At 36.0% G+C, this 25,019-nt stretch overlaps 2 protein-coding genes across 2 annotated transcripts in view; one reads left to right on the top strand and one right to left on the bottom strand.

Annotated features, from left to right (window-relative positions):
- Positions 1-25,019, bottom strand: part of LOC141573234 (olfactory receptor 10C1-like) — a 108,394-nt gene that overhangs the window by 44,214 nt on the left and 39,161 nt on the right. The window lies entirely within an intron of this gene.
- LOC105084075 (putative olfactory receptor 2B3) lies at positions 11,763-20,034 on the top strand. The gene has a single exon (XM_074348292.1). The coding sequence runs from the start codon at positions 13,912-13,914 to the stop codon at positions 14,851-14,853; it is 942 nt and encodes a 313-aa protein (XP_074204393.1). The 5' UTR covers positions 11,763-13,911; the 3' UTR covers positions 14,854-20,034.

The following is a 25,019-nucleotide window of genomic DNA, read 5'->3' as shown; positions in this document are numbered from 1 at the left end:
TATTTTCCTCAAAATGTCTTTTCATGACATTTACTCATATTTTCTTTGTAAACTCATTCCTTATTTTGAGGGAATAAAAAGCAAAAAAGCTATTTTTTATTATGGAAAGGAGTTTTTTTCCTACCATGTATATAATGGTTTTATTTGGATACTTTGGACAATGTGGTTTATCCATGGTCAAATTTTCAATTGAAATTCATTACATATTCTTTCCCTCAAATCTTGTGAGCTGTTTTTTGTTTGTTTGTTTTTGGTTTTTGTCTTAGTTTAAATAAACCGAATTTTTTAAAGTTACAGAGGGATGTTTTCCATGTTAATGGAATGATTCATGTATTTATAGGGTTGTTGGATACTGCATATGTTTATAATGTTTTAAGATTTGTTGTCATACCCTTAAGATTGGCACATTTCTCTGTATTTTAATTTACACTGATTTTTAAAAATAAGAAAGAGGGAAAGAAGAGTGACCATTAGGAAGTAAATTTATTTACAAATCAACCCTCACTGTTTTCTGTATAACTAACCAATCTAGACCTCCAGCTGCTAAGGAAGAACGTTGGGTTCCAAGCAGAATGTTGGCGTGTTCCTGGAGTTTGTTGTTCACAGTGGCTCCACGGTGACTGGGCAGAGCCCTGTGGTGGATCAGTGCCATTGAGAGGGTGCAGTCCTCCATGGAGCTTGGCTTTGGGCTGATCTTTAGGAAGCTGGGCAAGGGGGTGGTGGAGCTGCTGTCCCACGACCTGAGTCCACGACTCATTTCTCATGGCCCCCAGTGGAAGACAGTAGTGTGTCTGCCTGTCATCAGCTTATTGGTAGGTCTCTTATCTACATTCAGATTTCTTCACTCTGTTAGAAGTCAATTTTACGTAAGAGATAAAAAAACAGCTGGCAGCAACACAGGCTGCAGGTTTTGAGAAGAAATGCCAACTCACTGTTAAGTGTGGTACTGTTTATAAGGAGTATAAAGGAATTAAATCACCTTCAGGAAAGTGCCAGGCAAGAGGAAGACACTTTATTATTTTTTTTATTGAAGTACAATTGACATACAACATTATATTAGTTTCAGGTGCACAAAATAATGATACAGATAATTGATATTTGTATTTTTTAAACAGCAGGCATGTTCATGAACATTAGGAATTGAATGGAAAATTTCAGCAATTCCTTAATTTATTTCTGTACAGTATTAACCACTAACATCATTTTTTCAAAACTATAAACTGTAAAAAAATTATTATAATGCAAAATTTCTTTATTTTTAAAACTTTGTTTGCTTTACAGATAAGTTGTATGTAAAAAACTCTCCCTCATTCAAGAAATGCCTATATCTGTATAATTCATCTTGCACTCAAAATAGAATATTGTCTTCTCAAAATAATAGTCTGTTTCCTATGCTTTTTACAAATGAATATTCTATATGCATACTCAAATTTCATAATGTTTTATTTTTAATATTATGTAGTTCATTCTATATATTTCTTTAAAAAGTACTGCTATCCATTGTCATAACCAGTTTGTGGGAAATTTCATAGTTTCCATTCATTCTTACTTTAAAAGTAGGACAAATTAATCTCTGAATATGCAGAAGATAAGAGAAATCATAAAACTAGACCATTAACAAGTCCAATAACAATTTTGGGTAGATGAGATAATGTAATATCCAAAAACAAAGGGAAAAAAACTCATACTCAAGTCAGAAGTAAAAATTTAAAAATGTTTGCTATATGAACCAGCAAAGCCTCAAACATGACATTTAGTGGAATGAGATGAAATACAGGTCTTTAAATGCATTTTTTGGTATGTAAAGTCTTGTTCATTATACAACAGTCATTGTTTTGGATCAATTCAAGGAAAAGACTTACTTAAAACTTGAATTACCTATATGAACGAAAATACTGCAATGTGAGTGAAAATACTGCAACCATATCAGTAAACAAAGAATGCTGAAACCAAGTCATTAGCGGCTGCCGCCACCCCCTGGTGGGGACAGGCCTGCAGCCCAGCCTCTGCAGCCACTCACAATGGTGCCTTCTGAGCGGACTCAGAATAAGAAAGGACAGGATACTGGCCCTAGATAGCTAGGTGCTTGTCAAAGGAATGAATTCAGTGAGCCCAAATGTTTGCTTCCTCCCATACATAGAAAAGCACTAAATTCTTTAACTTGAGATGCCTGGCTTTCTTTAGATAACAAGCAATCTTTTATTGTTCCAACTACCTGGTTTTTGTTGTAAAGCTCCTATATATCGTAGCTCCTCCCCTACCTCTTTGGAGCAGTCCCTCAGAGCCATCTGAGAGGCTGTCATCCCGGCTCGAGTCCTCTCGCCAAATAAAACATAACTCTTAACTTTTAGGCTGCACGTTTATTTCAGTCGACACCTACAACTTTGAATTACTTAAATTACCTAAAATTTTTTTGAATTACTCAACTTTTTTTTGAAACTCTACTTGTTACGGAAATGACAGGCCAGCCAAGAAACAAGCACCACTCGGAGGGTTGGAGTACTCAGATGTATTACACCGGCCGGCTCAGAGGGGCTTCTGCTCCGAAGCTCTGAGCACCTCCAAGACGTGCACATGAGGTTTTATAGGGTAAAGTACAAGCTTGGGGTATTCGGCCAATAGGCATGGAACAGCTTTAGCAGCATCATTATCACAAAAGTGGAGGCAGGGAGGCAGCAAACCAACATTCCAAAGCCAGATACATATCTTTGAAAATCCAGCTGGCTAACAAAAAAACATGAACAGCAAATCAACACTACTAACTTAGATTTACAAGTTAGTCCAGCAGAACTCAGATCAGTATTCCAATACTTAGATTTGTGAGTTATCTTGTTAGCCCAGCCCAGCCTCTCCTTCACATTCCTAGACTTGCGAGTTACCTTGTTAGACCAGCCCGGTTTTTCCTTCACAAACTTTTCTTACAAATAATTGACTAATTTATTTACATTTACTCAATAACACTGAAAAGGTAATTGTTTTAGAGCAGGGAGTGATAATCTATGACCCCACACCAAATCCAGAAAGCTGCTTCTTTTTGTGATAGAGTTTTATTGGAATGTAGCCACACCCATACACTATGCCTAAGGGCTGGTTTCACACTACAAAGGTAGGGTTGAATAATGGACAGAGACCATAAAGCCCAGAAAGCCTGAAAGATTAACATATTGGTTTTTTGTAAAAAAAAAAACCAAACAAAAGCTTGCCAAACCCTGTTTTAGAGTATTGTGAATGATCACATTACAAAGAACTACTGAATATCTTCTGAATTACTGTTTAGAATCATCATGTTCTTTTCTTCTTATCCACAGAGCATATACATTCTTGTATTTGCTCATTAATCAGGAATATAGGTGATCCTGTAAGACATAAACTTATTTCTTTCACTTTTATGGTTTTCTACAACACAACTCCTAACAAAATTCTGAAGTTAGCCTTTGGTTTTCTAGCATTGCTGTATATTAGATCATTGGGTCTGACACTAGAGCACAAATCATTTTATATTCCAATTATTCATAAGAAGGAACATTCACCAGCAGTTAGTAATTTGTTATCTTTTCTAACTTATTCCACCCTCAAACGGGAAGATGCACAGAATTCCATCTGGGACCTGCTTTTAATACACGTACACTTAGTAAAGGGAAAAGAAGATCTCAGATCCAAATAGAGCATGGCTGCCAGTGTTTTATAAATTAGTGTTTCCCAATCTTGGCACTGATGACATTTTGGATCAGATAGTTTTTATAATAAGAGAAATGACTATTTCAGTGTATGTTGAACTACTTTTCTCAGTGCATTGATACTTCATTGAAAATATCTTTGTTAAGGAAGGAAATTTTATTTTAGTTTTATATTCTCAAATATTAAGGTAGGAGGTAACGTTTGTGGAACTGAGGATGTGAAGGACATGCTCAGCGATTCAAGTTGCATTTGCCTCTCCAAGCTGACCTCTGCTATTTAGGGAGGTTTGCTATCCACTCTTTGAGGCTAAGTGTGTAGAGGGGATAGTAGAATGGGAATAAGACAAGTTAGGGAGAATGGATGAGAGAGGATGGAAAGTATGGTATCTATTTCTGAGGTAGAGTGTCTGACATCTGGAGAGTTGGGGGAGGAAGTGGCCCTTAGGTGATATGGCTCGGGATTTTCCCAAACCCCTTTCCCCTCAAAACTTTGACAACCGCTCATATCTATTATGAAACCTCAAAATGCCAGCTGCATATGACCCACAGTTGGACTTATCTTGACTCCGTATTTTCTGAAAGTTTTTTCCTCCACCTTCTGTTTTTACTTTGGATCAACACCAGGTGGTGCCAACAAACCATGGTACCCCTAGGAAACACTGCAGCCTTCCACCTTACTCAAAGATTCTTGGGCTTCATTAGTGAAATTTTTCTTAATTTCTCTCTTCAGGCAACTCACCCTAATGCCCTGTTGAAAACAATATAACGGCTTCTCTTTCATAAAAATTCTGTATCCCTTTATGTCCCTACCATATTACATCTTGTATATTGACAACACGTTAAGCTATTTGTTCTGTGTCTGTGCTTTCATTTCCTAAGAATTACTTCTTTATAAAGAAAAATGTATTCCAGGCATACATAACTGGTTCTGGATATGTCACTTTAAATAATTTGGAAAGGATAGTTCCAGGGGTTCAGAATATAGAACCACTGAAAAGTCATCACCCAAGGCCAACACATACTCAGAAATGACTGTTTTGTGAGGGGTCGTTAATTTGGCGACCAAGATTTGGTAGATATGAATACGGGAGGAGGACAGAAGGAGAACAGGTTTTGAATAGCTAGAGCCTTTTGGTGATGGAGTAAAACGTATCTTGCTGAGCCTTGTGCCCCCAAACCTGGGAGCTTCTTAGTCCAGATGATCTTTAAAAATAGCCTGAGGCAAGAATGAAATTACTGGTGTTTAATTTTGAAGTATAAACACAGGGCAGCAAAGATGAGTGGGGGAAAGGGATTGAGAGAAGGGAAATACGAAGCCAGAGGAGGAGATACACTTTTACACTGGCTACCACTTGTGACAGACTGCAAAGAGAGACAGAAGCGTGCCTCATAGACAAGCTGCGAGGAAAATCCTGCCTCAGGTTATGGGAAAAGGAGAAAGTATACTATCAAAGATGAGAAAGCTGTGTTAAATGCAGCTGGTAGCTTCAGTGAGATAAGGACTAAGAACTGGCCGTTGGATTTAGCGATATGGAAGTCATCTGCGAATTTGTGAAGAGCAGTTTCGGTAGGGAAGACAGGACAAAAGCAAAACTGAAGAGGAAGCAAGGGAGAATGATAAGTTGGAGATAGTAAGCAAATTATTTAACAGTGCTTTGCTGCAAACAGAAGGAAATAATTGATTCAGTAGATGTAGGGACAAGTGGTGTCAGGACAGGTAAAAATTTTTTTTGTAAAATGATTGTATGATAGAATGCTTGTGTACTAATGCGAATGATCTATAGTGTGTGAAAAATTGCATGACAGGACAAAGGAGGAGTTCTGGAACAACATTCTTGAGTAGGTGAGGGACTGGATCTAGAATAGATATGGATAGCTAGCCTCTGCTAGAACTTCTTATGAACTACGTCCACAGTAGTGAGCAGAAAGTAGATTACACAGACACAGAAGCAAATGGGTGCATTGACATGGTATTGCAGTCTGACAAAACACAGTTTGCAGGAATCTTGACTGTCCTGATATTTCACAAAATGTAATTATTCCCCTCTATGGATAACGGCATCCTAACCAGATCTAAAAAGTAGGAAATTGCAAGAGGTCTTACTATTCTATCACACACATGTCAGAGGCTGAGATATTAGCCTTACAAAGATTTAGAGCCCTTCACATTAGCCAAGTTTTTATATGTCCAATAATCCTGGGTGTGCTGGTAATTCTCTGTATTATTAACGAAAATATATTGCACTTATACCCCTTGCCACAAAGAAAAAGGCACAACATTTGATGGAACTCCGGGGATTTTGGAGGCAGCATATACCAAACTTGAGTATTCTGCTATAAACTATTTGTTCGGTGACTGAGAAGGCTCTCAACTTTAAGCGGAGCCCAGAGCAAGAGAAGGACTTGTAGCAGGAATAAGCTACAGTAAGAGCTGTCAGTCGCTAGAGCCATATAAGTATATTCACTAATGCTAGAGGTGTATGTAGTAGGTAAAGTCTTTGTGTGGTGTCTCTGGCAGTCAAAAAAAAAAAAAAAAAAATCCAAATGCAGACTCCCAGAGTTTTGGATCAGGGAAATGCCTTGTGCAATTTTTGCACTTAAAAAGCAACCACTCTGACCTAGTAGAGACATTAAAGTACACACCTGGGGTTTCCCATCAAGAGCTGGATATTGTCATAAAGTCATAAAGTCAGATTGATGCAGCAAAAATCCAGCATACAGTTGGAAACAGAGCATTTCAGTTGAACCAGAGCATGTCCAGAGGATACAATTAAGTGTTTAATAGCACAGGAACTTACAACCTACATCTGTTGTATTAGTGCTACACTCTCAAATCATACCTAAGACCTCATGGAGATTCCCAATTGATCAGATGCTAGGGAAGAAAAACCTCAGGTCTCTCACAAGTAATCAGCTTTATATGTTGTTTTAACCCTTAAGTGAAAAGATGCTATACCACAGCCCAACTTAGAAGTCACCCTAAAAACAGCAGTGAGTGAGAGGAAGTTCTTTCAATGGGCAGAACTGTGTGGGCAATTAGCGCATCTAGCAGTTGTTACAGTAATGCCTTCATTCTGAATCTGGGATCTAAGCAATGCATTATAACTTCCAACACGATCTATTCCAAAAAATGCTCAGATCCATTCTTTTGTATAAGGCCTGGGAGACACTCCTACAGGATTCTAGTGTGCCTCCGTATCTGGGGTAAACTTAGAAGACCATACAGCAACTGGTCTTACCAACACTGCAGCTCATCTTAGGTCCACAAATTAGATTCATCATCTTCTGCTATCTATTCTGTATATTCTGCAGCCTAAGCTAGAACTTCTACTGGAATCTGTGGTTTACTTGGTGGCATGATGTAGAGGTATCTGAGCCCCTTATTATTATGCCTTTTTTAATTCAAGCTAATTGCACCTGGTCAATAATTAGACAAAGTAGCACACTTCTTAGTGTACCTTCTGTACCTCTTGGTGGAAGCATTTCCCTTCAGGGAACTAGAACCTGTAAACTTGCAGAGGTCATAATTGTGGAGATAATAGTCACACATTTCTCAAATGAGTCCTTGAATTGATGGTAAGTGGGGCCACTGCTGCTTCCACTTGTTGGTTCCTAAACCGATGTGTCTTCCTAGTGAGGACACAGCACCATATAAATATGATGGGTCCTGAAGGATACATCTGACCTGACATTTTATGTGTGTCTTCAACATGTCACTCTTTGATTCTAAGAGATTACCTTATGATGTTCCAGTATGTGATATGGCCAAAAGATTCCACGATCATATGTTCACTGTCACACTCCCTTTGCTATTAAACAAGCCCTTTATCTGAAAAACTGATATGTAGGAGCTCATGCTGCTGAATCAAACAATTTAGAAGCCCTTAGATAGTAGTGGTGGCTGCGAACTTGTGGTCAGAAAAAGGCAAACCCATACCTGGAGTATGTGTATCTATTCCTAAGAAAATATTATTGCCACAGCCAAGTTGGAAGGGTTCCAATGTTGTCAACACCAAGTTACTGGCTGGTCTTTTGAAAGGATACTGTTTTAACAGGGATGCTGCATTAGTCTCTTGGTGATGTCAGGTGGGATATTTGGCAATGCCTATATTGCATGCTGTTGACCCATCCCTACTACCACTGCTACTTCATTCATGTGCTCATTGCACCAGTACTGCAGGTAGGGGGACAAGTCAAATGAGAGAAGCTTGACAATATCTCCTGGCCAAGTTTTATCTTCTTTCTGGTTGTTTCATTCCTTTCTGTGGTAGATTCTATTTTGTGGGTGATGACACATAACACAAAGAATGAAAAGCTTTATGCCCATTCCTATGTGTTTATATATGTGCCTCTGTTCTAGAATTCTTTCTTTCTTTTTTTTTTTTTTTTTCACTTTTGCTTTCCAGCCACCTGGAAAGCCTCCCACCTCATATTTCACTCCTCATGAGTTGCACATAGTCTAACTTTGGATTACCTCTCCTTCCACACAAAGTGGATGACCAGATGTACACTTGAAATTCTGCCCATAGAGAGAGGTTTCCCACACCACTGTCTTTCAAGGTCACCCATGAGTGGGGCTATAATTCAATCTTTATCCCTTTTTGATTGCATATACATACCCACCTGATCTACTCATGAGACAAACTTGATCTTTTTCCTGCTTTATCAATGAGTTGGAAGTGTTTTCCCATGCTACATAGCTGCGATCTGAGGAAGAGATATCAGAGCTAAAGGGGTGGACAGCATGAAGGTCTAAGCTAATTGCTCATGTAGTTTTTTCTGTCCTCTGGTCAGGTTTGTGCTCAATCTTGGATATGCTAATACCCTGTTAGGATGATTGCTGTTTTATCCACCAACCTAATGACTTGGTGAGTCAGAGAGTACCCAGCTTTTGATGAGTAATTTTGGCTGCATGGTTATTTGATGTTTGATGGCCAGGTGTTTTGTCTCACCAGGACTCAGAGTCTCTTTTTCAAAAGGTGTTTTTCAAAAGGTATCACTATAATCTTCTGCTACAGATACAGGGTTTTGTTTCAAACTCTAATTAAGTGTTCTGTTTTGATTTTCTGATAAATTTGCCATAAAGTCCACCTGACACTTTTTACCATAAACTATGCCTCTAATGTATAGGGTCTTACAAATTGTATGCACCCAGGTTCACGGTGACTTGCATTGTAGCTTAGATCTGCTATAGAGCCTACTCTTTCTCTGGAGGCCATTCAAAGGTGGCGTCCTGTGCTACTGGCAGATGGATTGGAGCAGTATTCCATGGTGTCAAATATACTTACTACAAAACACAGAGAGACCTGCCAGGCACTTTGCTTCCTCTTTTATGACAGGAGATTCGGGATGCAACAATGTCCCATATGGATAGGATGTCCCATAACACCTCACACCAATGAACATCTAAAGCTTTTAATTATGGGTCAGGCCCCTGAGTATCATGTAGAACATGTGTGTCTTATCAAGGTCTTCCATGTATTAACCACTTACTGCTTATATGATCTGAATAGTATGACGTCCTTGATACGGTTCACCGTCACCAGAATGATGTCTTGATGGATGTACAGCTAGTTCAGTTCTCCTCAGTGTATATTACGACAGAAGGTGAAAGAACTAAAATAGCCCAGGAATAATGTCTATTTTTGTCAGCTCCAGGTCAGTGTAAATTCTTTCTGGTCTACTCTCTAGTCGGGATAAAAAAGAACACAACTACCAGATCAAGGACTGCACACAATGCACCCAATATCATATTAATATGTTCTACCAAGGAGATACATCTGCCTCAGCTTATTCAATTAGGGCTACTACTTGTTTGAATTTGTGGCATCAGTTGTCATCATTTAAGATTTCTCTGATTTTTTTCAGTGGACTGACTGGTGAAGCAAGTGGAGATTTGACAGGGACTACAACTCAAGTACTCAAACATTTTTAGGATTGTTTAAAAAATTCCAGAAAATAAGAAAGTGAAAGTAGCTTTATAGCCACAAGGATAATTCAGTGTTCAGCATTAAAATTGGCAAGACTCAAGGGAAACCAAAACAGGAATAATATACATATATATTTCTTTAGTGATACCTTGTGGAACTTAAGCTTCTGTTTCTTTTCTATTATCTCCCCCTATAATTCTTATCTATTATAATCCAAGTCAACAAGTTATATTCTTTGAAAGCTAATTAGGGATATGTATTACACATACTAATACTTTTTAATGCAACTTCATACTGATAAACAATCTAAAGAAGGTCAATTTTGAGAGAATTTTATTCTGAATTATCTATAGTATAAAGTGACAAATAGAAAATGCAAATATTTAGTAGTAGGAAATGTTTGGGAAAGTACATGTATATAGATAAATGTACATACATATAATTTATATATAAATTATTAATTTATAAAGGAATTTTATATAAATACAAAAATCACAAAATGTTATAATTTGGGATATGGTTATGTTTTGCATAAATGATTTTTTTAACTCACAAAAGTATATTATACACAAAAGAAAAAGATGGTGAAAATAAATACATTAAAAACCTAGCAAGTGATTTCTTTGAGATTATATCTAAGCCCATGCTCAAATCAACTTCAATTTTCTTTATTTTACCAAAATACCAGGTGTGCACACATTAAGTTATAAATAGCACAAATATTCTTATTTTCTAAAACTTTTCCTTTTCCAACAACATGTCATTTCTGCTTTTGCTTGGTGAATTCATGCTAACCTTAAATTTCAATGTGTTAACATATATATTGTGACTTTGTTTGACATAAGTATTTAAACTACACATCTCTAACAGTTTGAGTCCATATTCATTACAAAAATCATTAACAATAGAAATACTATTTCCTCATATATACCACTACTGAACTCACTCTTTGACACTGAGACCATTTAAAAGGAATTTGGGGCTATAAGTTTATTTAGCGTTGTGCTCTCATGGTTAATAAACCCAAAATTATTTTTCATGGTTTACGTTTCATGACCAGTATCTTCACTCTAAATCTAAAATTTGTGAACCACCTATGTGCCACTATTATGTATGCTACAGTGCAGTTGGGAATAGAGTTCACTTATTTTCCTTCTGGACACAATGACCAATTAAACTTGAGGAACTCTGAAATCCCTAGGGCTAAAATAGAGGACACAGCACTGTATGATAGTAAGCCCTTTATTTAAATGTACAACTGTCTATCCACACTCTACCAATGTTGCTGATACCTAGAAAATCAGCTTCTCATCATACTAACAATCTGGTGAGAAGAGCCACTGTCAATCAAAAATGCCCCAGGGACTGAAGACAATTATCTATAATACACTTTTACCTCATCATAACAACTTCTCTCAATTTATATGTTCTTGATGCAGCCCAGGTTTACATGCTAATTTCATTCTCAATCTATGGGCAAAAGGTAGCTGAATAATAATGTCACAAGGGTTGAAAGATCAAAAAGTAATTACAGTTATAACCCTTCTTTCGACCAGAAGTCTTTCAAAACATGACACAAAGAAAGGCATGGCTACCTCTCCGACACTTAGGAAAAAGGTGAGTGACGTCTACTGCAGAGAATTGTGTTACTATGAGGAAGGGTCTCTCGAAATCATCTCACCCACAACCCTACTTATGATTTGCATCATATTAAAAAATTAGAATATATAATTTGTTTCCTGGGAAACTTGATATAAGTGTCAAGTATTTTTAATTATTGCAAAAATTCTTATCATTTCACCCTTTTAAATGAATATTTGCCCATTATATTGACATACATAAAAAGAGACAGCGGGATTTTTTAAACAAAAATATAACTAGTGCTATTTAAGATTTCTTTTGATCAGTAGAGGATATATAAATAGGAAAAGAGGTAAGATGACAGTGGAATAGCGTGTGCTTGTCAAAGGGTAACTTCATTTTTCTGATTATATGAAAGAGGAATTGGTTATATGACCTGACTTTGTACAAAATGTGGGGAAGAGTAGAAGATGTGAAAAAAAAATAGAAGTAGGAAAAAGCCAGCTGCTGAGTAGAGTCCCTTTATCTCCCATGCCCTACAGACAATCCCGTATCTCCTATTAACCACTGACTTTGACTTCCATTTGCTGGAACACTGTGTTCTCAGTATTCTGGCAGAAACAAAGAAAAGGTGACTTACACATGTAATCATTTCATATTATAATATAAAATTATAGAAAGTGTTGGCACCACCAATAGTAATTTGGTCATCTGTTTTCTCATTTTTACGGCAAGCAGAGATAATGATACATTTTTACTATTAACGATCATTACTAACAATACTGATGCTATTAGTGATAACTAGCTCACATTCATTAAATGTCTACTGTGTTTCAGACACTGTTCTAAGTTCAATGTGTATGCGTGGTCTCATTTGAGCTTCACAATAACCCTCTTATTTTCACTACAGAAATTTTTTTTTAATGTGGCACAAGAATGTTCACTACTTTACCCAGGATCACACAGCTCAGAAATAAAATGCTGGCAGATTCTAATTCCAGAGGCAGTGCACCTAACAGCTACCTTTTAAAGGTGATTTTTTTTTAACATTACAAAATTAATAGACAAGTCCCATATATTTTCTAGTTTTGTTTTTGGTTTATATTTTTTTGTTCCTCAAATTGCTATTTACATCCTTTGCTCACACTAAATGGACTTTTTGGCCTTTTTTCATAAATATGTAATAACTTTTTATATTTTAATATATCAACCATTTTTCCATAAGCACTATACATTTTTCCATCTCATATTTATATTTTATCTTTGCATATAATCTTTTTCATATGAAAATTTGAAATTTTACATGTACACTCAAAGTTAAACCTCGTATCTTCTTGCACTTTCATCTGAAAGTATATTACTGCTATTTACCATGAAATAAGGTATATCTGTAGCTAAAAAGTCCAAAATTAAAACTATATATAATAGGATTTACAAATATTACATGGTATCTATTTATTCTCATGTAGACTTCCCATGGTCAAGTTATATTTCATATGTCAGTGTTCTGGCTTTGGAAAAGGTACTCCACTCTGGTGAAAGATGTGTCAGTTCTTCTTATTTTATCTTCTTTCGTAGGCCTATCTAGCAGCAAGCTCAAATATTATTATTGCAAATTGAAAAGCTATAGGTCATATCAAAGACCTTGTGGTTAAACATACAAAGAATACTGAAGAAATGTAGGTCACTTGGGTCATATGACTAAATAACTGATAACTTCCGCAGACTGAAGACGACGAACTTGATTGTTTGATTTTTTGTGTGTTTCTGTTTTCATTTATAACCACTGTTGTATATAGTCAGTCTTGCTGTGCTATCTGTATATTTGGGGGCAATATGGTACAAAAAACAATGGCTTTTAAATCCTTGCTTTGAGTCTTGGCCTCACCATTGCTGAATGTGCAAATTATTTATTCTCACTGAGTTACAGTAGCAATAAAATGTAAACCTGTTTATCAGGGTTTTTGTGAGAATTAGAATTATTTCAAGCACTGAGCAGCATCAGTTACATGTTAGTCAAGCAACAATTAAATTATTGGTTTTACTATTTTCATCAAGATATTTGGAGATGGGGGGAGATGTCACCTGTGATCATCACTATAAATCACAAGTAAGCCATAATTTTATTACCCTGAATCAAAGCATCTAATACCCATTAAAAGCTCTTTGTGGGATTGGATGTACACACATGTCATTTAAGTGAAAGAGATAACAAAAAATAACAAGAAGATGCTACTAAAACAAGCAGAATTTCTTTAGATCAATTGCAAATCTAGATGAAACTCTCATAGCCTCTGTGTTACTCAGCATTTTTAACTTGAATTTTTAAAAATTGGATTAAAAGCAGTATGTATTCTGAAAATGCTTACTAAAATAGCATAGGAGGTAGGAGAAAAGAGAGAAATTGAAAACTATTGAGCACTTACTATTGTCCATGCTTTATGCATATAAGTTTATATAGTTGTCATTTAAATATAATGATTTACTTCATAAAGTAAATCAAACATAACTACTGAAAACAAAAGAACTACTTTCTAACCATATGATAACCATGCTATATTTCACAAATTTTCCATTGATATAGTATAACTTATATTTGGTGTTGAATTATTCATTATAATTATTCTAAATTCAGTTCTGTTCCAGTAAGAATATCCAATAATTATCTACTGACTGCTTTCCTATTTCATATTTTTTTAGGATTGAAAAACAAGTGAGTCATTATGAATTGGGCAAATGAGAGCTCCTCAAAAGACTTTATACTACTTGGCTTTTCAGACAAGCCCTGGCTACAGACGCCCCTTTTGGTGCTCCTGTTAATATCATACACAGTCACCATCTTCGGCAATGTGTCCATCATGATGGTGTGCATTCTGGACCCCAAACTTCATACACCCATGTATTTCTTTCTCACTAATCTCTCCATCTTAGATCTCTGTTACACCGCAAGCACCGTCCCTCATATGCTGACAAATATTTGTCGCAACAAAAAGACCATCAGCTATGGTGGCTGTGTGGCCCAACTCATCATCTTCCTGGCCCTGGGTGCTACTGAGTGTCTCCTGCTGGCTGTTATGGCCTTTGACAGGTATGTGGCGATTTGCAGACCACTCCACTATATAGTCATCATGAATCCTTGGTTCTGCTTAAAGATGATAGGCTTCTCATGGCTCACTGGCTTCAGCAACTCAGTGTTGCAGTCTTCCTTGGCCCTTAACATGCCACGCTGTGGGCATCAGGAAGTGGACCACTTTTTCTGTGAGGTTCCTGCCCTTCTCAAGTTGTCATGTGCTGACACAAAGCCTATTGAGGCTGAGCTCTTTTTCTTTAGTGTATTAATTCTGCTAATTCCAGTGACATTGATCCTCATCTCCTATGGCTTCATAGCTCAAGCAGTATTGAGAATCAGGTCAGCAGAAGGACGACGAAAAGCTTTTGGGACATGTGGGTCCCACATGGTTGTGGTGTCTCTCTTTTTTGGAACAGGCATCTACATGTATCTTCAACCACCTTTATCCACCTCTAAGGACTGGGGAAAAATGGTTTCCCTCTTCTATGGGATATTCACACCGATGCTGAACCCCCTCATCTACAGCCTTAGAAATAAAGATATGAAGGAAGCATTTAAGAGGGTGATGTCAATAATCTTTTTCTATAAGAAATAAGAAGTGCTCCATTGTCATGAGAAGCTTCTGAGTCTCTCCTTCACCTTGAATGGTTATAATGTTTGTATTTATTTTCATACTCTTCATGCTCATATGATTTCATTGAATTTTACCAACAGTTAGAAGTTCCTCTGATCCAGAAGCAATGCTAAGACCATAAGATATCTTTTCTAAATTTAAAAATACTTTGCTTTACAGAAATTCCTCCAATGCAGTCTGTTCCTGAAGGTCAAGTCATGCTACTTGCTCCTACCAATGTCAGATTAGTTAGGACACTTGAATGATTTACACAGTACACTATTTGTTCTAGAATTATTTTGTCACTCACCTTAGTTGGGGATTTCCCCATCTTTATTATTAAGTAACCAGTGATCCCAAGCTAGAAATCAGCAGCCAAGTCCTTAATCACTTTGCACCCTCACACTTCTTGATAAAATCCATCATAAGCACCTTCCTGAACTGTTTTAATCATGAAATCTGTCTCAAGTCTAGCTGTCTTTACACTGAGTGTAGAAACTTGTAAAGTCAGTTGAGTTTCATTTCCAGTTCTATTTGTAATTCATCCCTTTATTCCTCATGGATTGAATTTTTCCTTTTTTTTTTTCCCCTTTTGTCAAATCCTCATTTGTCCCAAGTTCTGCCTGAAGCTTGTAGGATCTCCTCTAAATAATAAGGCTATCTATTTCAAGAAATACTAGTAGGAAACATTTTTTCCTAATTTTTCTGAATTAAATTATTCTTAATTGGGCAGTCACTCAGTAGTATTTATTGTTCACTAGATAGCGCTAGACCAAAGGAAAAACAATCATAGCTCTTCTACTGAAGAAATATTCTAATTTCTGGAAAAAAAGACCCTTAAACTCAGACACTTAAATGATTATTTGCAGTTAGTAATGTAAGGACACAGATGGGACAACGTTTTAGGCAACAGAGAAAGGGTTACAAAACAAAGCTTTTCAGAAAATACAAGTAATTTATTATGGTTAAAACATAGAGTACAAAACACATACAAAAAGAGCATGGGCTGAAAAGTTTGGACTTCATTCAGTAATGAAAGCAGAATAATTTTAGCACAGAGGGTTAGCAGAAACAGTAGAAAATAACTAAAAACTTAAGTACAGAATATGGCTCTTATATAATAATCATGTGTTTACTAAATGTGACATTACAAATAAATGGGAAAGGGAAAGATTTTAAATATATGGTGTTTCAAAAGTTTTTAAACAAAAGTAATAAGAGATTCAAGACACCAAAAACAAATGAAAACAATTTTATCTCTAGTATAGGCGCCTTAATTTCCAAACCTGTATATACTAGTGCATTCTATTGTTGAATATAAGATAAACATTTCAAATTTTACACTTGCAAAAGCAGGCACTTGCTCTCCCTTTGCCACAAAGCCCTCTTCTAAAGCTTGCTATTTTAATGAATGGATTCACTTGTTTACATGTGCAAATCAGAAACCATTAAACATCTCTTACACCATCCCCTCCATAATTATCAATATCAAGACCATTACCAAGACATATCAATCATTCCTCTTTGTACCTCCCATCTCTCCATTCCTTTCCATCTTCACTAGATACTCCTGGTACCATCAACCTTTACCTAGACCTATTTCTTAATCTATCATTTTGTACTCCTGAAAACTCTCTGCAGTACACTTTAGAAAATACAGCTAGAGTGATCATTTCAATGCAAATTACGATTATTCCACTCTCACCACTTGCACTAGAGATTATTAGGGGTTTCCATTGCTCATCAGTTAAACACAAATGTTCATGTCCCAGACATACAGCCCTCTCTGTCTCTTGCACTTAGGATATTTCCTCAAAGCACAGAACATTTGAGCTTTCTGATCCTTCTATCTGGAGTACTCTTCCCATTCATCTTTACCTAATTATTAATTGCTCAGGCCTCATCTTAGAGAATCTTTTTCTGGTTTCACTGATTCAGTCAAATACCCAAAATTTACTTGCTCATCACATACCTTTCATTGTGGCACTTGGACTTTTAACTGATCACTTGATAAATGCCTTTACCTACTACTAGACTGTAAGTTCTCTGAGCACAAGAACAAAGTTTGTTTTTGCTTACCAAAGCATTCATAACACTTTTGGAGGCAGAGAGTTAAAACACCCAGATGTCAAAACTATGCATGATGTTAGTTGATATGTAAATTTTTACTCTTTCTGTGAAAAGAATTTTCAGAGATGCAAAACTCTCAGGATAGGAACAGTGGTCATATGAAATTTCATGATGGGATATAAAGTTAAATTCTCAAAGTCTAAAGAAATTGCATTTCTCTGTAAAACTGAAGTCTAATAACTGTCACATATAGTTATTAATCTTTTTTAAAAATTATATAACTGCATTGCCTATATTTAATAAAAATAAAGTTTTTTAGAAAAGAATTCATCCTTTAATATATTATCTTTAAAATTCACCAGTTTTACATATTTGTTTATTTTTCTTTTCTCTCAATGGATTTTATAATTTCCAATTTCTATTTTTCATGCACATTATCTCCTAAGAATGTACCAAGATTCTTTAAAACATAGTTTAAGTAGCTGCAAACTGAATTTCACCATGCTAGTATACTAAAATGTGGTTAACTATTTTTCTGTTGTTGAACATTTACATTCCTTGTTTTGATCATTATAAATACTACTCCACAGAACTCTGCAGAAATGAATCTATGGCCATATGTCAAATTACAGTTGACCCTTGAACAACTTGGTTTTGAACTACGTGGGTTCACTTACATTCGAATATTTCTCAATAGTAAATACTATATTACCACATGGTTCATAGTTGACTGAATCTGCAGATGCAGAGGAATCCTAGATTGGGAGGTCGGACTGTCAAGTAACTTGGATTAATCCTAGCATTGCACAACAATCAACTGTACATTGTTAGAAGTGGTATCACTGAATTAAATTATAATTTTCTTGGAAGACCTAAGAGTCAACAGATGTTGCCAAATTTCCCTACAGAAATTTTGTACCACTCCACACTCCCACTAGCACTGTAGAAAGTAAATGAGAATATTTACTTCATGAGCCTTTGTTAACTCTGGAATTTTTAATCTTTTGAGATATTTGCCAATTTTAGAGGCAAAAATATTATTACGTTCTTTTTTTTTTTTTTTTTTACTTCCTTGAGTCTTTTGACTCATACATGTTATAAATATAAACTAGGGCTGTTCATATTTATTTCATTTCCTCTCCCCTTCTAGGCAGTTGGTAGAATTGCACTCCCCTTTCTGCTGAATAAGGCCTGGACTTTTTGCTTAAAAAATGTGAACAGAACTTACATAACTCACTTCTTGATGATGAATTTAAGATCTGGTGCACACTGCCATGGTCTCTTTCCCACTGCCAGTCAAAGGAAGCAGTGCTCCAAGGAGAGTTACCAATCTACCTGAATCCTAGATTGAGGGCAATATGGAGAAACCAACCTTTGATATACAAGTAGCATGAATGAGAAATAAACCTATGTTATTTAAAGTCACTAAGATTTTTGAGGTTCTTATTCTTATATGTAGTATAATATAGCTTATCCTAACTGATTATAGAAATTGGCACCAGTGGTGGGGTTCTGATGTCAAGAAAACAAATTAAAATAGGAGACACTGGCGTAACGTTCATGTGACAGGTGGAGAGGGCATTATATGAAAGATTGGAACCACAGTAATACATATTATATAGTAAGAAACTGGTAAAAGTATTTGCCTGCAATAATTTGGAAGGCAGATAATAAACCCAAGATTGTAACTCTAGATGACAAAGTTGGCAAACAGTACATATGTGTTACTACTGGACACATTTCAAAAGATATCTTTAAAAAAGGTAAACTCAAATTAATTGTTTTCAAGTAGAAATAAAATATTGAGACTCTAAAATTCAGCAAAGTAGAAGGATACAAGATTGACATACATTGTATTTCTTTACAATGACAATGAAATATCAGAAAGAGAAAGTGAAAAAACAATCCCTTTAAAATCACAACATACATACATACATACATACATACATACATACATACATACATACATAAAAATACTTAAGTATAAATCTGACCAACGATGTGGAAGACTTATTTGCTGAGAACTATAAAATATTGATAAAGAAAATTGAAACTGATTCAAAGAAATGAAAAGGTATCACATGCTCTTGGATCAGAAGAATTAAAAAATTGTTAAAATGACCCAAAGCAATCTACAGATTTAATGTGATCCCTGTCAAATTACCCATGACATTTTTCACAGAACTAGAACAAATAACCCTAAAATTTATATGAAACCATAAAAAGCCCAGAATTGCCAAAGCAATCTTGAGGACAAAAGAAGAAAGCTGGAGGAATAATGCTTCCATACTTCAGACAATGCTACAGAGCTACAGTACTCAAAACATCATGGTATTGGCACAAAAACAGACATATGAATCAATGTAACAGACTAGAGCACCCAGAAATAAAACCACACACCTATGGTCAATTAATCTTTGACAAAGAAGGTAAGAATACACACAATGTAGAAAAGACAGTCTTTTCAGCAATCAGTGTTGGGAAAGCTGGACAGGCACTTGTAAATCAATGAAGTTAGAACACACCCACACACCATACACAGAAATAAACTCAAAATAGCTCAAAGACTTAAATATAAGACACGACTCTATAAATCTCCTAAAAGAGAACATAGGCAAAACAATTCTCTGACATAAATTGTACCAATGATTTCTTAGTTCAATCCCCCAAGGCAACAGAAATAAAAGCAAAAATGAACAAATGGGACCTAGTCAACTTAGAAGTTTTTGCACAGCAAAAGAAAAACACAAACAAAACAAAAGGACAACCTAAAGAATGGGAGAAAATATTCGAAAATGATGCAACCAACAAGGGCTTAATTTCCAAAATATATAAGCAGCTCATACGACTCAGTAACAAAAACAAAAACAAAAAACCAAAAAAACTACCCATTCCAAAAATGAACAGAAGACCTAAATAGACATTTCTCCAAAGAAGACATACAGATGGACAATAGGCATATGAAAAGTTGTTCAGCATTGCTAATTATTAGAGAAATGCAAATCCAAACTTCAATGAGGTATCACCTCCCACTGGTCAGAGTGGCCATCATTAAAAAGTCTACAAATAAATGCTGGAGAGGGTATGGAGAAAAGGGAACCCTCTTACTCTGTTTGTGAAAATAGAGTTTGGTGCAGCCATATGGAAAATAGTACAGAGGCTCCTTAAAAAAGTAAATATAAAGTTACCAAATTATCCAGCAATCCCAATCCTAGGCATATACCTGGAGAAAACTATAATTCAAAAAGATACATGCACCCTAATGTTCACAGCAGCACTATTTACAATAACCAAGACATAGAAGCAACTTAAATGTCCATCAACAGATGACTGGATAAAGAAGTGGTATATATACACAGTAGAATACTACTCAACCATAAAAAGAATGAAATAATGCCATTGGTGGCAACATAGATGGACCTAGAGATAGATTATCATACTAAGTGAAGTAAGTCAGAATGAGAAAGACAAAAACCGTATGCTATCACTTATATGTAGAATCTAATATGGCACAAATGAACATATTTACAAAACAGAAACAGACTCACAGAAATAGAAAACACATTTATGGTCACCAAAGAGGAAAGGGGATGGGGGAAGGATAAATTAGGAATTTGGGATTAGCAGATACGAAGTACTATGTACAAAATAGATAAACAACAAAGTCCTACTATATAGCACAGGGAACTATACTCAATATCCTATAATTAACTATAATGGAAAAGAATATGAAAGAGAATATGTGTGTCTGTGTGTGTAAATATATATATATAACTGAATCACTTTGCTGTAGACCAGAAACTAACACAATATTGTAAATCAATTATACTTTCATTGAAAAATGAATTGAAACATTTAAAATTTTTTAAACTTAAGTATGCACTGGGTTTTAGAGGATGCCACTGCATTTGAGCTGACATTTTAGGCATATCTTCAGCATATCACTCCATGATTCTAGTAGGTCACTTCATGATGGCGCAGTACATTATATGGCCAATGATTTCCATGTGTTCACTCCCACACATCCTTTGCTATTAAGTGGGCCCTTTTTCAGAAACAATGGTGTGTGGGATCTCATGCTGCTGCGTCAAACAGTGTGAAAGCCCTTAGACAGTAGTTTTGGCTGGAGACTTGTGATCAGAAAAGGCAAACCCACACTACAGTGTGTATTCATCTATTCCTAACAAAAAATTCATTGTCACATCCAAGATGAAAGAGTCCTAATGTAGCCAACTTAATATCAAGTTGCTAGTTGGCCTTTTGAAGGGATACTGTTTTATCAGGGATGCCTCGTTGGTCTCCTGTTGAAGGCAGATTGGATATGTGGCAATGCCTACAGTGTAGGCTGTTAAACCCCTGCACAGCTTCTGTCCCTGCTACCATATTGTCTACTGTATTGATGTGCTCATCGTGCAAGTATTGCAGGTAGGGAGACAAGGCAAATGATAGAAATTTGACAATATCTGCTGAACAATTTTATTTCTCCTACCTGGTTGTTTAATTCCTTTCTTTTTGGTGGATTCTATTTTGTGAGTGTTAACATGCAATACAAAGAATGAAAGACTTCTCATGTCCCGTTTCATATGTCAACATATGTGCCTCTGCTCCAGATTTCTTTATTCCAAAACTTTTTTTCTTCCCAGACTCCTGGAAAGCCTTCCAAGTCATTTATTACTCCTCATGAGCTATACATAGTCCAACTTCAGACTACCTCCTGTTTCACACAAAGTATATGACCAGATGTAACACTAGAAATTCTGCCCATAGAGCGAGGTTTCCCTCACCAATATCATTCAAGGTCACCCATGAGTGGGGCTATAATTCAATCTTTATCCCTTTTGAATGCATATACATACCAACCTGATCTATTCTTCAGATTTTTCCTCTTTTATTAATGTGTTAGAAGTGTTCTCCCATGCTACATAGGTGTGATCTGAAGAAGAGGCATCACTGATGAATGGGGGGACAGCATGCAGGTCTGAGCTACTTGCTCATGTGATTTGTTTCTGTCCTCCAGTCAGGTCTGTGCTCGATCCTGGATGCCAGAACCCTGTTAGGATGATTGCTGCTTTATCCAATGACATAATAACTTGGTGAGTCAGAGTATCCAGCTCATGATGGGTAATTTTGGCTGCATGGTTATGTGATGTTTGATAGTTAGGTGTGTTGTCTCTGCCAGGACACAGAGACACAACAGAGGCTGTTTTCCAAAAGGCGTAAAGTGTTCTGCCACAGACAGCAGGGTTTTGCTCCAAACCCTAAGTGTTTTGTTTTGGCTTTTGCATAAACTTCCCATAAATTCCACCTGATGCTTTCCTACCATAACTTACACCTCTAATGTATAGGGTCTTACAAATTGTATGCACCCAGTTTCAGAGTGACTTGCTCTGTAGCTTAGACCTGCTATAGAGCCTGCTCTTACTCTGGAGCCCATTCAACGCCGGCATCCTTCTTGTTGCCAGCAGACATATTGGAGCAATATTCCATGGTGTCAGACAGGCTTACTACAAAACAGGCAGGCCAGCCAGAAACTTTGCTTCTTCTTTTATGGTAGGAGATTCATGATGCAACAATATGTTTTTTACTTTAGGTTGAATGTCCCATAAGTGCCTCAGACCAATGAATTTCTAAAACTTTTTACTGACGGGTCAAGCCCCTGAATCTTTATAGTTTCTCACTCACCTTCTAAAGCACATGTTGTATCAAAGCCTTCCATGTAGTACCTGCTCTGTGCTCATATGGTCTGATTAGCATGTTGTTCTTGATATAGTTAACCAGTGTGCTGTCCTGCAGAATGTGCAGCTAGTTTAGTTCTTTTCAGTCTATATTATGACAGAAGGTTAAAGACTTAAGATAGCCCTGGGACAATGTATACCATTGTCAGCTCCAAGTGAATGTAAATTCTTTCTGATCTACTTTCTTGATAGGGGTGAAAAAGAACACATTCACCAGATCAAGGACTACAAATCATGCACCCAATATCATGTTAATATGCTCAACAAGGAGACACATCTGGCCCAGCTGATTCAACTGGGGCTAACACTTGTTTGAATTGTGGTAGTCTCTTGTCATCTTCCAAGATCCATCTGATTTTTTCAGTGGACTGAGTGGTGAGGCAAATGGAGATGTGACAGGGACTGCTATCCATGCATCCTTTAGGAGTGCAAAGGAAACAAATAAGAAACTTTAAAAGCAACTTTATAGCCATGAGGATAATTCAGTATTCACTATCAAAACTGGCAGGACAAAAGGGGAACCAAAGGAAGAAACATATAAATATCTAAAAATACACATATGTATTTTTTTCAGTGATACACTTGTGGGACTTTATTCTGTATTTCTCTTCTATTATCTCCCTCTAAAATTGCTCTTCTGGTATAATCCAAGTCCATCCGGTTATATTATTTTCAAAGGTATAAGAATACAGATTGCATACACTAAAACTTTTTAATTGGCTAATTTCATCCTGATAAACAGTCCAAAGCAGGTCACATATTGAAAAAAGTTATTCTGAACGATATGTAGTATAAAGTGACAAATTCAGAAAATGCAAATATTTAATCGTTAAAAACTGGAGAGGTATGTATATATAGATTATATACATAGATATAATTTATATATAAATTATTAATTTATAAAAGAATGTTATGTAGCTACAAAATCATGTGTTAAGAAAACGCTGCAATTTCTAAAATGATTATGCTCTAACATATATGATTTTGCAATTTATAAAAATGCATTGTGGTGGGGAGGGTAACAGCTCGGTGGTAGAGTGAGCTAACAAAGGATTTTCTTGTAGATTATATCTGTGTTCATGGTCAATTTACTTTCAGTTTTATTTTACCAAAAATTTTAGGTGAGCGCATAAAAATTATAGATTGCATAATTCAATTAATTTTCTAAAACTATTCCTGTTCCAATCCTGTATCATTTCTACTAGTTCTGTCTTGGTGAATTCATACTAACTTTAAATTTCAATGTGTTAATTTATATGTTATAGTTTTTTTTTAACCTATAGATCTCTAGTAGGCTTAGTCCAAAAATATTCATTACAAAAACCAATGAACAGTAGAAATACTATTTTCCCTTATACATCATCAGCAGACTCACTCCCTTGACCTCTGAGACTGTTTAAAAGCACATGGGGCTATAAATTCATTTAGCCTTGTGCTCTCCTGAAAAACAACTCTAAACGTATTTTTTATTATTTATGTCTCATGACTATTACCATTCATCTTAGCTTTTAAATTTGTGAACCACCTGTGTGACACTATTATGCTACCAGTGCAGTTGGGAATAGAGTTCAGTTATTTCCTCTCTGGACACAATGACCAATTAAATTTGAGAGACTCTGAAATCCCTAGAGCTAAAATAGAGGACACAGCATTGTATGAATAGTAAGCCCTTTATTTAAAAGTACAACCCTCTTTCCATGTCTCTACCAATATTGCTGATACCTGTACAATCAGCTTCTCATTGTAAAGTGCATTAGGAACCTGGGGAGAAGAGTCAAGTGTCAATAAAATATGCCTCAGTGACTTGAGACAATATCTACAATACACTTCTACTTCATCGTGAAGATTTTTTTAAATTTATATTTCTTAATGCTGTCCAGGTCACATGTTAATTTCATTCTCAATCTATGGGGAGAAAGGGAGTTGAATAAAAATGTCACAAGGGTTGAAAGCTAAAAAAGTCATTGTATTCATCAGTCTCTGTTTGGACCAAGTGTCCTTTGAAATATGGCACAAAGAAAGGCATGGATCTCTCTGTGACACAGAATAAAAAAGGTGAGTAATGTCTACCTCAGGGAATTATAGTACCATAAGTGGGAAGGGTCTCTCAAGATCATTTCATACATATCCTGCCTCTGGCTTGCATCACATGAAATAACCAGAGAATTCAATTTATTTCCTGGGAATCTTGAATAAATGTCAAGTGTTTTCAGTGTTTCCAAAAGTCACTATCATTACCTTTCAAATGACTATTTGCCCCTTATATCTCCTTACCAAAAAAAGAAAAAAAAAAGTCAGTGGAATTTTTCAAGCAGAAAAAGGAATTAGTAGTATTTAAGATTT

This window comes from Camelus bactrianus, chromosome 20 (genome assembly GCF_048773025.1).
Source record: "Camelus bactrianus isolate YW-2024 breed Bactrian camel chromosome 20, ASM4877302v1, whole genome shotgun sequence".
NCBI lineage: Eukaryota > Metazoa > Chordata > Mammalia > Artiodactyla > Camelidae > Camelus > Camelus bactrianus.
The sequence above is the reverse complement of the archived record's forward strand: the minus strand, read 5'-3'. Positions and strand labels throughout refer to the sequence as shown.